Below are 15,112 nucleotides of genomic sequence, written 5' to 3' on the forward strand. Positions count from 1 at the left end.
TTCCCATACCCTCATATTTCTAGATTTCTTCTAAACATTTATCCCACATGAAAGATGATCCACAGGAGCCCTCTTTCCTCTCCTGGATAATAAAAGTATGGCAAAATCCCTCAACAATGCCTTTCATTCATCACTAAAGTCACAATAAGCACTACGAGGAAGAATCGACAGAGCACTAAGGTCGCCATGTTTCTGTCACCGTGTCTCTGTGCTGGCTTTGCCTCAAAGCCCTTACTGTATATTTTTATCATTACTCTTTAGCAAATGGCATGTGTTATGTAGCTCAGTGCTCTCCAATTGTGTCTGGCAATATATCCTTCCGCCTCAGAATGGATGAAACGTGCACATCAAATGGCCTGAGCACAAGCCTGAAACAAAGACTGCAATGTGATCCCTCCTGGTATGGTTACTGAAGGAAATTACGCCTGCTGTTAAAGGCACGTTGTCATTTTCAGAGCAGTGTGTACCGGCGTCAGGGCATGTGTTTTGATTCTCACCATCCACTCCCTCCTGGAAGCATGCAGCTCTTCTGGAGCCTGTTATTGCAATGTAAACCCCTAGATGGAGATGTGAGAGGAGGACAGAGTAAAGGAAGTTAAGAGAACACATGTGGTGAACATTAGTCTCTTCTTTCTCTAGCAAGTATTAGACTGAATGAGATATGTTTTTAAAATGTGATAGTTACTGTTCCTTGTAGAAAGAGAAATACTGTGAAACTCCATTTGTTTCCCAGACATGTGGGAAATGCTGCTTTGATTTGTATTGTCTGTGAACTTCTGCCCAGGGGTTATATTATAAAACACACATTCTTCCTCTCTAACCTTTCATCCATTCAGTCAGAGCACCTTTTATAGCCATCCAGCGTTCATTCATCAACTATGCGTTGGTTTGAATTTCGCTCATTAAAATTCACTCATAACGTAGAATGAAAACAAGCACTGCCACAAGGACATTTAATCGCACACTGTTCAGCGTCAAGTGAGGTAGTTCTAACAAATACTGAAATGTTAGACTGACTTTATTTCAGTTATGCAGAGACAATTAAAATTCCGCTTAAATTGTGTAGTGCATTTGCAAGCTTGCCAAATCATCTTTGATTTAGAATATAATGATTTCTAGGTAACATACAGAATATGAGTAATAGAAAAAATATGCCCACGTACAGTACTGCATCTACTGTTAAAAAAACAACAACTCCCTTAGTATAATGGATGGTGCCTTAAAGGTTCTGTACTCGACGTTAAGAACATAAATATAGCAGCAAACAAAGATTTGCTATGCAAAGATATAGTGGATTAATGGCGTCATGAGCAGAGAATGAAGTCACACTCCCCTTTGTGTATGTTGTGATCTGAACTTCTCTGTTTTGTTCTGATAGCCGTGCGTGTGTGCATATGTCCGCGAAAAAAACATAGGTATTTAAAGTATTGGGAAATTCGAAAGACTGAAAAGAACAACGGGCTTGGGAACAGCTCTCACACACTCGGATTACAACACACACACACACACACACACACACACAAACAGAGGGAGTGTGACTTCCTTCTCTGCTCAGGACGCCATTACTCCACTATATCTTTACACAGCAAATATTTGTTTGCTGCTATATTAATGTACTGAATATCGAGTACAGCTCCTTTAAGCTAGTAGAAAAACAAAAAACAAATATACAGTATATGATGGAAGATAAATATGTGGCTTACAGTATGTTACAATGTAAAAACCAGGAATAATGTTTCAAATAATTTAGAGCCACAGGAGCACTAAAGTCTTATAGGGATTTATCATCAATAAAGCGAGGGCAGTGCATCAGCCCCGGGGCCGGACCCTGAGCTACACAGACATGATCTATAATAGACATAAAAATACAAACATAAAGCAACAGCAATGTCAAAAACAGTTTTCCATCCCACCCAACCCACTCATGCTTTTGTTTAGCTAGTTTTCATGCATTCAAACACACTCAGTCAAACATCAGTCAAAGCTCATACTGACACTACATAAAAAAAGCATCTATGATGGGTTTTCGCCATATATTGTTATTTATAATATGACTGTTAAATATTGGCTTGTCACGCTCGCACTCTTTTGGTAATTTGGCCACTGAACAAATACTGGCCTGCGACTGGCTACTCAGACAAATGAATAATCTGATATGGGATTAAAAAACTCTTTCACTCAGTGCCCATTACACACCCTTCCTTGTTCTTCTTCTTCTGTCTCTAGTCTTCTTCCTTCGCCAGCTCACTGTCAGTAGTTGTAGGGTGAAACCAGAACGGTAACTCTAGCCACATGTTTGGCCTGAAAGGTGCGGTCGCTGTACTCAGACATGTCCACATCAACGCTGATCTCCTGCGGCCCGTGCAGCTGCTGGACCAGAATCAGCTCACCAGTTTGCCTGTCTGAACGCTGCATGACAAAGATGCCTCGGGAGTTTCCGCCCACTATGCCGAAGCGCAGGCTGTCCGGCCCTGTGCGCCCTGGGGCGGCGGCGGTCGCCATACGGAAAAGTGTCGCAGGAGTCTGCAGGTTGGAGGTCAGAGACAGGTAGTGGAAAGACACGGTCTTAGGAGCCAGGTGGCAGGAGCGGCTGTCCATGGGGCAGGGGTTTCTCTCACACTGACTGCAGGACAGAAATGCAGCACGTATTAATAAGTAGCGGGGCGTTACAGGACAAAGTGGTAAATTATTTCCATTCTCTGTGTGTTGGGTAGTTGTCACGTAATGCAACCATTTTGTTACTGAGAAAATGATTACATAATTATGGGAACATGTTTATAACTGTTTCTTTGTGACTAAAGAGAAGTGACACATACATACAGTACACATGAGGTCATGTGCCCTGAAGTCTTGGATTATAGCAAGCCGTGAACTTTTGTCTGCGTTGTGAGCAGTAGCCTACTTCCAAACTTCCATCTTTGTGCACTACAATCCAAAAACCTGCATAGCAGTATTATGTAGTATAAAATGGGGACACGGCTACTGTCTCGACTCCCTGCTTTCTGTCTTGTTACAAGTGTTTTCCCAAACATTTATTTATCCCCTCTGCTGGCAGTGGAGCAGTATTTCACCACATTGATTGTTCAATAGAAGCAGACAGAGCTTTGTTTCAGGCTTTTAAATGAGGCAGCTTGCCTCATTTGCCTGATGACTGGCAAATAGGGAGACGGAAGTTGTAATGTCTCCAAACTTTTGGCCAGGACACAGACGTTCTACGTGGCTTTAAAGAAGAAAAGAAATCATTTACGGACATTCTGCTTCACTGTGATACAGCTATAACCAAGGACAGCAGGTAATGCAGGCTTGGGTAGGCTTACCCAAATACTCCATCCTGCAAACATGGACAGGCAGCTATCTTCAGCACCATATTGTGACAGTCTGATGGTTTATTCCCATATTATTCAAAAACATTAAGTGCACCCTCACTGCCCAGAAGCAATCACCACCCAAGTCTCGGTCATGGTTACACCACTACATGTAGATGAACACTAAACACTAAATCAGACCTACAACACTAAAACCCAGGTAACATAAATGCACACCCAAAACATTAAAAGAACATCATTAAAACACACTTTGACGAAGACAGGAACCGTTCAAAACAAAGTCCCATGTGCCTTTGCAGTGCTTCAGCGCAGAGCACAACAGTGTCCTGTCGGCCGTTACAGTATTGTGCACACAACTACGCTAAAGTTAAAGCATACAAACCCCATGCCTTCCCTATATTACCGTACTGCTTTTGTCAATATGACCACCTTCTTCACCTTTAGCATTTATTTACATCTTTTGAATGCGCCTCTGAAGCACTGTGGCCGCTTTCTGTGTTATTTATTTTTATGAACTGAAAATGTATTTTTGTGTGCACTTTGGAAAAAAGAATCCCTATACCGTTGTGTTTTTTTGTATTGTAAAAATACTGTGTTAAAGGGGTGGTTCAGAATTTTGGACATAGGACCTCATTTCCAAGTTAGCCAGTGTGTTATTTATCAGTGGAGACCGTTTTCAACACTTTTCATCCAGTCCTTCCAGTTGCAGAGTTCGCTGGTACTAGGCTAGCGCAAGTCAACAGTATCTGCTAGCCTGCCATTAAAAACAGTCCTACCCACTCCACAGTACACCCGAGGCAAATACATTATAACGCCAGACTATCGATGTAAATGTCTGTTGATAAAATAATGTTAGAAATAAAACTACCCTTCCATCTCAATGATCGCATTACATTTTGAGAGACTAGTTTCTTAGCAGCGGCGGAATTTTACTTAGCTAGGTTAGTAGTACTACGCCAAAAAGTAAACAGAGAAGTGCACTCCAGTCGGGAAACCTAGTAGCTGCTGGCTTGGACATCAAGGTGGAGACTCTACTCAAGTGGCAAATGTGTAGTGATCATTTTAGACCAGACGACTTTGAAAAACCCCACAATCTAAAGGACCACAAGTCACTGACAACGAATGCACCAACAGCTACTGATGAACAGGTAATAACTTTCGGTAGGCTACTCTAGCTAATAAAGCTAGCCCCTTTTATAACGTTAGCCTAGCTGCTACTGATAGATTGAGACTGACAACGTTAGTGGAGATAACGTTACAGTTCAATGCATTGTGGAGAGTGACAACGTTAGCTAATGGTATAGCTACACTCTTGGTAGATACCTGGCTGGGCTAACCGCTAACTTTAGGTAATTGCTGACAGAAACGTCATGTAAGCTTGGACAGTTTACATGCAAATTGCTAGCCCATGTGCTTTCATGTACCGGTAACGTTATGTGAGTTTTAGCCTGGCAGAGTGGAATTAGTTGGAGCTCACAGCGGCAGGTAAATAAACTTGCGTGATTGTCATGTCAATCAGCTTTCTCAGTAGCCTAGGTAATATCACTCCGCCGCTGCTGTAGCCTATGCTACCAACTACAGGGAAGAAAGTATTGCAATGCGATGCAAGGGTAGTTTTAATTATTACTCTATCAACAGACACTTACATCGATAGTCTGGCGTTATAATTTATTTGCCTCGGGTGTACTGTGGAATGTGTAAGACTGGCAGGCTAGCAGATACTGTTGACTTGCGCTAGCCTAGCACCAGCGAACTCTGCAACTGGAAGGACTGGATGAAAAGTGTTGAAAACGGTCTCCACTGATAAATAACACACTGGCTAACTTGGAAATGAGGTCCTACGTCCAAAATTCTGAACCACCCCTTTAATAAAGTTTGTTTAAAAAAAAAAGTCTAAAGACATGCTGACGCTAAAGATGTGGTTTCACAAGTCAAGGATCCTTCCATGGTAGGTGCTTCAAAAGGAAAGTCTGAAAGCCAGAATTTCTAAACCCCCTTTTTAAGGTAAAACTGAAAGTGTGTTTCCCCCTAAAATCTTTGTAATTGTCACTCATTGTACAGGAATACTGTGAACATACAACTACAGCAATACGTGGAACCAGGAGGTTGGCAGTACACTGTGATGGATCTTTAAAACAGTTTTAGTAATGGTTTTATCGGCAGCCTCGAATTCTCATCCAAAAAAAGTTTGGTTAACTTGGCAGTTAGTGATTTTGCTGCGCTGCCAGATGTCAGCAGTTAACATGGCGAGTTTAATGTTATTTCTACCAATAGCAATGATGGCCAAAAAAACTAAGTCCCAAGTCTGAATTTTGCTTTACATAGTTCAGCTGGAGAACTCTGAGGCTGTAACACCTTGCTCAAGTGCAGCTCTTCAATGCCAGTTGATACATGTATTTTAACCTTAATTACACATGTGGTTCACTTGCATGGGTTACTGGCACACCTGAACACAGCAATGATCGGTTTTATTTCTGCTTTTCTTGTATTTCAAGTCAAAATGGAGCCCATTAGTGTCTCACAGTTTGGTCTGATTTATTTTTTCATTTGAAAATGTATGACAATTTCTTGCTGACATGTGGATGATGTGATCCTGGCTTTTCACTGACAAAACAAATGACAAAGAAAGCAAACGGGTCACATTGGGTTGTATCCACTTACAAGGGAGATGTCTTGACATAGCTGATGTCGCCATGAGAACGGGGACACTCTGGGTTGACACACTGAAAGCCTCCCCCCATGTTGATACAAGTTGTCCCTCCGCTACAGTTGTGCTGCTGGCTTAAACATTCGTCCACATCTGGAAGACAAAACAGCAGAGGCATGTAAGAATGAGAAGCGGGGAGAGAGACTTGCCAGACTGACTCCCTGCTTCCTGGTTACCACAGTCTGAGCAGGGGGTGCTGTGCTGTGACTGTTTATTTGGTTTTTTAGTTTAGTCTCCCACAAACGCTTCATGTCCTAAAGATCCTTCTGCAGGGAACGGGTGAGGTCATTCATTCCACTGGCAAGCACTGTAAGCTTCAGGGGTGCAAATGAAAGTGGTAATAAGGTTTTGGGCTCCTCGTCTTTTTAAGTCACAGGTATTCCTCTCTGGAGCTACATACCCAGCCAGATCTGCAGCCAGGGTTCTGTGAATGAGCCTTTGTCCTCTGTTCCCTCTTGTCACTCACCCTCACAGCTCCGCCCATCTGGGAGCAACTTGTAGCCGCTGGGGCAAGAGCAGTGGTACGAACCCGGGACATTCACACATTCGTGGACGCACAGCTTCCCTCCTTGGTCCAGCCTGTACACCTCACACTCATTTACATCTGTCAAGAAACAGACAAAGAAATGCATGCCTTAAACATGCATCATGACCAGGCCATTTTGCACGTAAAAGTAACTAGGAGGGAGGAGATATAGGTAATGATATACCTTGTACAGTTTACAACACACTCTGAGGAACCAAAGTATGTTGTTTTTGTGTCTCAGGTTATCATCACATTTAGGTCCCTTAGTTTTGCCTTTTAACCATATTAGATATGACCACATCTGAGGCAACTGCATGAAAATGCTCATTTCAAAATGTTACTCAATCAATTACATCTTAACAGCAACTGAACTGTGACCTAAATGGATGCTAATCTGCTTGTAACCTCTCGAGAGGATTATTTTGTTTTTTCACAGACTGGCTCCACAGATTACTCTCATTTGTAACCATATTCACTAGAGGAGTAAAATATTTGGGTATTTAGGGATCTTTTCAGCAGTAAAGTCCCTATAACATCTGCTATTTGTCCTGCTGAGTCGCGTTGAGCAGAGCACCAGCTCGAGAGAAACTGCTCTGTAGCTGACCTTGCTTCCCTAAGAGGAGGAGCAGCAAAAGGAGACTTTCTCTACAGGGATCAACTAAGTAACAACGTAATTACAGCTCACCCTGACAGATACTGTTGTCAGAGGTGCCACTCATGTGGAAGCCTGCATCACAGCTGCAGTGTTGGGCTCGATTCACTTGGGCACAGCGAGGTCTCCGGCTAAATGCTGGATCGTTCATAACACTCCACTCGGGTGGTGCTGCATGAGGGAGAAAAGATGATAAATGATCACCTATGCTAATTTCATCTTGAGCTGAACACATTGTAAACATGTAGAGTAGCATATCTCAGTCTTGACTGACATTCAAATACAAACGAAACAAAGAGTCTGTGGTACCAACCTGTCTGGGTTTGGTGCTGACAGTGAGAGCCACTCCAGTTCTGGGGGCAGGTGCATTTGTACTGGTTAACACCTTCCACACAGGTACCTCCATTTTGGCAGGGATTACTTGCACACTCACTTATATCTGTGGGTGTAGGAGAGAAATCGCTGTGGTCAACTTGTTGAGAAACTTCTTCTGAACCTCATGTTTCCATTTTCTCATTATACTGATGCATACAGATCAAAGGCACAACAGCTACAGTTTTGGAGATGCTTTCTTCTGAAATATATATTACAATATATATAGAATTTTTTTTGTTTTTGTTTTGATGCGTCCTTCGACATTGTTTTAACAGTTCCTTATATATTCTCAGTGTGCTTCTGTCAACCTTGACAAAATCAATAAGACTGTGCTTAATATGGGTTTCAGAACAAAATATATAAAAGAAATCGACACAATGGTTGGCTAAAATCATCCGCAGCCCAATTTATCAAACTGCACAAGGAAAAGTGATGGTAAGGTGGTCCTGAAAAATACATAAACAAATTAAAGAGACTCTGTAAGCCTTGTAAACCCTGTCTACCATCCATCCATGGAGCGGCAATGAGTGTCCACCCACTTTGATAACTGATACTTAAGAATGAGAAACTGGTACTGTCATTATGGGCACAGTATGCCAACAGTAAGTCAGTGACGCCCTTATATTTGTTCCATTTGTGGAAAAGTAGTAGTCATCTTGATCTATTGGGGATGACTATTAAAGTGTAATTCAATGAAATCCATCTGCATCTTCAAAGTTTCAATTGTTGGCGTAAGTCTATATGGACGTATACTATGTTTTACTCATATCTTTATAGCATTGTGAAACATCAAAATAAATGCATACATGCCTTTGTTGTTTTGGAAATTTGAAGTTTTTTTTCTTTCTGCAAAACAAACAGTTGTGAAAACTATTCTCAATAAGTCAATGAGTTCCCATAACAAAATTCTCAGGTTAACAGTAATTCTACTCACATTTCCATGCAAGCTTCATGCATGCTTCTTTAGCATACTTACTGTAAATTCCTTTGATTGTGAGTAAGACTTACACCTACTGAATACATACTGGAGACGTCTCAGTATGTATAAAGTACATATTCATTTACCCACCAATGTTAAGTCGTATTTGTGGCATATAGATTATTAACCATCAAACCAAGAAGATGATAAACCTATATAGAATGTACTCTCACTCGATACACAAGTACTACAAAATGAAAACAAAAGGTAGGAAAAATAGTATATCGTGCCTTATGATCTTTGTTTCTGCAGTCAGCTCTGAGAGTTGTGCAGATGTTAAAATTAAGAGGCAGGCCACAGTATACTGGACGAGCACCAATCTCTTTAATGTTTTTGACTTCCCCAGGGGCCACCACAGCCAGAGCCATAACATGAAAAGGCCCACTTCACTCTGCTAGATATTTTTAAACTCTTCTTAACTTTGAAGTTTTCACACTCTGTCAATACTCCTTTTGAAAAATGACTAAATTTAGACCTCTTTTACCGGGCTGAAAAACACAAACAGGGATAATATTGTGCAGAGTCAAACCTTCTCATGTTGTTTTAACCATGAATGTCAATAAACGTATGCACATGTTCAACTGAGTGCGCCACTTGGAATTTCTGGAAGATTGCCACCAGCACAGGCTGAAGGGGCTATCAATAGCATGCTTAGCATACTTCTGTGCTATCAGACCATGGTGTGGATATAATGTCTGGACCTAACCCTGTTCAGTGGGACTGCTGTCAAAGAACCAGGGAAACATGAGCAAGAGAGGTAGGGTTTATCTTACAGTAGCCCAACCACTGCTGCTCATGAGGAGTAGAAACCTGGAGGGTAAGGCACCCCACAGTGGAATGCAGTACAGGTGTTTTTCTGTGTTCAGAGACATTTAATGCCATTTTAATGAGGGCTTCATTCAGTACGCAGAGGAGCTCCAGCCACTAAAGAATGCCTCTTTTCTTTGCCTGTTATCTGTGTGTGTGTGTGTGTGTGTGTGTGTGTGTGTGTGTGTGTGTGTGTGTGTGTGTGTGTGTGTGTGTGTGTGTGTGTGTGTGTGTGTGTGTGTGTGTGTGTGTGTGTGTGTGTGTGTGTGTGTGCGTGTGCGTGCTGCTGTCTCTTTCAGCCTGCATTCAAACACTGCTGAGCCAAATTCGCCCTAAATTGGTGCGGGGATTTCTGCAGAACAGTGAATAATGCACAGACATAGCAGTTCCTGACCCAAAACATTCCACCGATTCAGAAAAGTATTAGATGTGTGTTTGTATTTGGAGAAAGTCATGGGGGTGAAAAGCTCCTAAACCTGTGATGAAAACAGGTTTAGCTGAAGTGAGACTGCATTCCTCACCTGAATCAAATGTAACACTGGCCTCACACATGGTTAGAAATGAAGATTTTTAGCGGGGTAATAGGCCTGGAATTCCTGTATCTTGCTTACCTTTACAGATGGCACTGATGCCAGTCCAGGTGCCGTTGTCCTGGCAGACACGCGTGGCAGAACCGACAAGATGGTAGCCATGGGAACAAATGAAATGGACCTCATGTCCAACAAAATACTTTGAGCCAAACTTGGTTCCGTGAGCAGGGGCTTCCAGAGAGGGGCAGGTGGTGGGAGCTGTGGGAGAGAGAAAGAGAGCACGAGAGGAAGGCTGGTCACATGTGGAGTAAGCCTCCCGACATCCTCTGGCATTCTCTGCCTGGGGATATACACGTGTCACTGGGCAGTGCACTGCCTTCATGGGAGAGGACGGTTCAAATGCCTCATTTACAGTCAACCAGCACAGCACCGGCCATTTTTATGAGTCAGAATTTCACCAGCAGCCAAATGTTATGCTATGTTGCCTTCTCTGGAAAGTTTAAGGCGTGTATAATATAGAACGTAATTACATTACATAACATGGTGAATGGACAATAAATTTTTTACTTTTATGAGAATTTATGCTTTATCCAACTATAAGAGAAAATGTTTCCTATTCTTTCAACCTAAAGTGAAAACTACTCAGTCAGTCTCCCATGGCCAGACCTCCATCATGTCCAGCTCGTGCTTGTAGTATAATGAAAGCCCATTGTGTCTTTCTCTGACCACTTTTTTTTCTCAAACCAAGTTTGAGCATGATGTCACAGTGGTACAATATGAAAGATAACTGTGTATAATATGGTGTTTGCATGCGTTGTATATAGGGAAGCATATAGAGTAGAATAGGCTAAATACGCCTAATGATGATGAGTTCTGAAAGAAGATGGTGAATGCTGCACAACATTATTTTGATAACATTATTATCAAATTATATTCTACTAATTCATTCATTGTAACTATATCTGTATCCATTTTCTTTTTTAATTGTATTTAAATGTGGATTTTTGGATTTTCATCCTGATCTGAACATTTAAAGCAGGTGGTACAATCATTTCAGTTTAGTTTTGTTGAGCCTTTATTAATGTGTAAATGTAAAACATCAGCTTCCTCCTGTCTTGCCAAGTACTCTCCAGAGTTATGGACTGCACTGGTCCATCACTAACAAATTGGTCTCCGTGTCTACTGCCAAACAACACAATTCCACAATTTGACTTCCCCCGTCAAGTACCCAGCTCTGTAACTGAGATGGCCTCGCACTGTTGGGTGAATATATCATTCCATAATAGAAGAAGCCATATCTGGCTCTCTAGTATGTAAAAACTGTTTGAAGATCAACTTTAAACAATTTAACGTTCCCAAAATGTTACATGGTACATTTGATATGTTGGAATTTTCTGTTTCCTTTAAGTGAACAATCATTCACTGAATTACTGAGCAAGACCTCAGGCATATGCCGATGCATTGAAACTTTATACAGTATGGATTGTCAATTAAATGACCACTCATTCTGTAAACTCTTTCTGTGAAAATAAATGCGTAAAATAATCAAAATCCAACTTATAGTTTTAAAGCCAACCATTTACTGTGCGTTTATCAGTGGAAAAAATCTATTCATCTATTCTGCATTTTTACCAGCCTGTCTTTATGGTATGTTGATTTTACAGCATATACCTAAAGAATGTATATTAAGTCATGACTATATAAAATCAATTTCATAGTTACTCATCATAAAGTAATATCAGAATGGCATCCACCAGATCATTTTAATACACTTTAAATCATCTCAATCAATTGTATTTAAATTGTAAATTTGAAAACTATAGCCACTTTTTAGGACAGAAATATTGCATAAATACTAAATACTTCAAATTAATCAAATTTCCCCCTACATTATTTATGCCAAATGGTCAAACAAGCAGATAATGGTAGACTACATACAAAGAAATCATGCTTCAGTGACAGAGCAAACAGTAGTTTCTAACTTCTATAAATAGAAACACCACACATTCATTAATTTATTTACCTGAGCAATTAGACACGTTTAAAATAATAACCTCGCCAAATTCCATTACCCAGTTTATTGTAAAATGTCCAATCTAATGGAATGGAATGGATTCATACATATGTAACATGATGGTGACATTATGTATATCCCTGCATAGCTCTCTGCCCAGCCACAACCTGTGCAGAGGTCTCATCAGCCAGGATAAGTGAGTCAGTTGGATTTAATAATTGACAACTACTGTAGCCTATATAATAACAAGTTAGAAGATTATGATTTAGGGCAAAATATCCTTTTCAGAGAAGACATTTTGACAGTGACAGTGGGAAAAGTAATGAATGAAGGATGGCTGAATTCCATTTAGCTACTTCAGTGTCAGGGTCCTGCCATTGTGCATGCTGGCTCACTGTCACACTGCCATGACTTACTCAGACACTTGATAGAACAGAGCCATTCATATTATAAGTAACTCCTGCTATGACGAGTCATAATGTCTGCTGAGAAAAAAAGGCCTTTAAAGATGATGATGATGATTATGATGAGGAATATGATGACTAGGGTGGTGGTGTGTGTTATCTGCTTATTACTCACCAGCTGACTGGTCAGCTTGAGGTAACTTGGAGACAGAGTTCTGAAGCGTTGCCAGCTTTGACTTCATGATCCTGAGGCCCTCCGTAAATCGCATCTCCTGGCCTTTCAGAAACTTCTCCATTTGACGAAGCACCCCAACCACCTGGTGCTTATCCATGCACGTCTGTGGATAAAGAATGAGCACTATGAGCAGAATTAAGAGTTATAAAAGAGCCATGGCAAAAACATTTCAAAAGGCAATGACTTTCCAACGAGAAAACGAGCGCAGGAATAAAGGTTACCTCAGTTTAATGGTCATAAAATATAAAACATGAGCTGTGAATAAACATTAATGTGCAGCTGTGGAGCATGATGTAATTGAAACTTAAACCATCTTATTTGTGGGCACATGGTTGTTATGGTTACAAAGAGTTTTCATTCATATTAAAATACATTATGTAACACGTTTTTACTTGCATGATTCAGTCACCACAATTTCTTTTATTTTAAACTATATTTGCTTTCCACTACTTTCCATTAGACTTCATTGCACTCACATGTGAGATATTCTAGGCCCACCATCTCTCTTCTTCTCTCCCTCAGCCCCTTTTCCACTTACTATCACAACTCTAGTGGCAGACACAGCTGGACAAAAGCTGTCTGGCAGATGTCAGTGGGACCTAAGTCCAAAATGCTGTTCCTCTGTAAATTTTGCATGGTGGTAGGCACATGCTCATTGGATAATCCTGAATGGGCAGACTTAAAATAGCATGGGTGCCATAAGCAGTTACTTGAGAGAGAAAGCTTGTCAAGCCATTACAAAGTTCCTCAGAGAAAGTGCCTCTAATCCTTTCAGGAGGGTTTATTAATCACATGCTCATAGGAACAATTTCTCTGTGCAGCATACCTTAAATTCCTGCACTGGTAATTTGGAGGGGCCTTGTACAATCACAACTAGCTTCAATACATTAATATTCATTGTGCACATAGTTTGGACCTGTGTAGTAGTTAGTGCTCTGCTCCTTTTACCTGCCCCAGGCAAAAGGGAAATGCCACCAGCTGACAAGACATGAGAGGACTCATATCCGGATGCTACAATGAATTCATGCTACAAACACATGTTTTTTTGGAAAAGCAAAACGTGTAGAGTAATTTCTCCAGTGGAAACATAGACTGCACAAACCTTTGCAAAAATTAAAATGACACATAGCCTACACACAATTGGATAAAGTGCTAAAACAGCATACCAGACAATATTATTGGTTGGGGTGACTTTTTATGGATAATAAGATTAAGATATTAAAATGGATTACTTTTCCTCAAATTTATGAATAGGCCTAATTCACAAATATGGTTTGCTCAGATTTTGAGATTTGATATCTAAAACACTTTATTGAGCCCGTTTGCCCAAGCGGCAGAGTGAGTTGTTGTTGCATAAACTAATGTTGAGTAAATTGCTCTTACCTGAACGGCACCATGACCACTCTGGATAGCTGTCAAACACAGCAAAAGCAAACACCTGCGTCGAAAAGACCATGCCATCTCTTAAAGTACAGTAATAACAAAGTAATGATGTTCCCTGTTGGTGTTCTCCAAGATTTAGAAGGATTCTTTTTTTATGATGCTTGCTTAATATCCAAAAAGAGTTATTTCTTGTAAAGTTCTGTCCCCTGGTTTAAAGAGTTTGGAGGATGCTCATCAGGTGTCTGAGACAGAGATGCGCTCCCTTCTCTTTATCTGCGCTCTCGGAAAGTTCAGCCTCTGCAGCTCTGCACGCCACCTAGTTTCCTGCAGCAAGAATCCCTCCCACCGAGATACTCCCACCTTGTATGCTTTTCTCTTTACATCTTTATGTTGCTGTCAAGGAAAGTTGCCCACAACATAAAGTCAGCTATATCTGGCAAAATGCACAAATGTAATATGACCTAATTGTGTTTGCTTAGGCCTACTCTGCCATAGGGTAAACAATTTCCTTTTCCTTAGAAACTCAAATGACTGGATCTCAGACCTTCCTCGGGATATTATGATGCTCATTACGAAATAGGTCGTTAAACCGTATCTCTGATTGACTGAGTCGGATAAACACACACACAATTATCAATCTGTAACATCACTGCCACTAACACTAACCGTTAAGGAGTCATTGTTTTGTAGATCAGATAGAACAACACTCATTTTAAGCCTGTATAGTCTATTGACTAAACATTTTACTCACTACCGGACTTGCATTGTTTATTGGCTCGAAGTTACCGTTGGACAAGCTTGTATTTTAGGGGTTCGCTTGTAGAGTCAGAGCTACACCTGGTGGTCATTGGCAGGACGGCACAAGCGCGTGAATTCGAGCCAACAACGAGTGTGCGCGCGCGTGAGTGCGTGAGCGTTAAAAACAAGGAAATAAATACGTAGCTAATACATATGGATGTATTATAAGAAGCTAATAAAGCGATGAAGAGATTTGGCTTCAGCTGTTTTGTCTTTAAAATACCATAAACTCGGTTCGTTGTAACTGCGTAATACACAGTTAAATTAAAACATTGACAAAGAACAAAACTGTGCTTCGCATTCACTTCGTTGTTGCAGATGTTGAAAATAACTGACATTGCTTTAAACCAATAAGAATAGGAGCTCTCTTTGCCCG

General features: G+C 40.8%; 1 protein-coding gene across 2 annotated transcripts; it reads right to left on the reverse strand.

Annotated features, from left to right (window-relative positions):
• Nucleotides 1-1,764: 1,764 nt before the first annotated feature.
• LOC116052005 (fibulin-7) lies at nt 1,765-14,991 on the reverse strand. 2 transcript variants are annotated; one of them, XR_004895267.1, is made up of 9 exons: nt 13,939-14,380; nt 12,496-12,658; nt 9,984-10,160; nt 7,525-7,650; nt 7,245-7,382; nt 6,500-6,637; nt 5,988-6,126; nt 2,176-2,623; nt 1,765-2,121 (listed from the first exon to the last, which is right to left on the reverse strand). XR_004895267.1 is itself a non-coding variant. In XM_031302497.2 (8 exons), exons 1-8 carry the CDS (start codon nt 14,014-14,016, stop codon nt 2,251-2,253), a joined length of 1,332 nt encoding a protein of 443 aa, XP_031158357.1. In that variant the 5' UTR covers nt 14,017-14,991; the 3' UTR covers nt 1,765-2,250. The 2 variants fall into 2 exon arrangements, 1 of the variants encoding a protein (XP_031158357.1); XM_031302497.2 differs by having other exon boundaries at nt 1,765-2,623; nt 13,939-14,991.
• Between the last annotated feature and the right edge of the window lie 121 nt (nt 14,992-15,112).

This window comes from Sander lucioperca, chromosome 15 (assembly GCF_008315115.2).
Source record: "Sander lucioperca isolate FBNREF2018 chromosome 15, SLUC_FBN_1.2, whole genome shotgun sequence".
NCBI classification, from domain to species: Eukaryota; Metazoa; Chordata; class Actinopteri; order Perciformes; family Percidae; genus Sander; species Sander lucioperca.

What these genes read in the sequence shown, in the direction of transcription:
- LOC116052005 (XM_031302497.2), bottom strand. Translation starts at nt 14,016, where the DNA reads ATGGCATGGTCTTTTCGACGCAGGTGTTTGCTTTTGCTGTGTTTGACA. An exon ending in AGATGGGCGGAGCTGTGAGG is followed by an intron (nt 6,127 to 6,499) that starts GTGAGTGACAAG and finishes TTTGTCTTCCAG; the next exon opens with ATGTGGACGAATGTTTAAGC. An exon ending in TATGTCAAGACATCTCCCTT is followed by an intron (nt 2,624 to 5,987) that starts GTAAGTGGATAC and finishes TCTGTCCTGCAG; the next exon opens with TCAGTGTGAGAGAAACCCCT.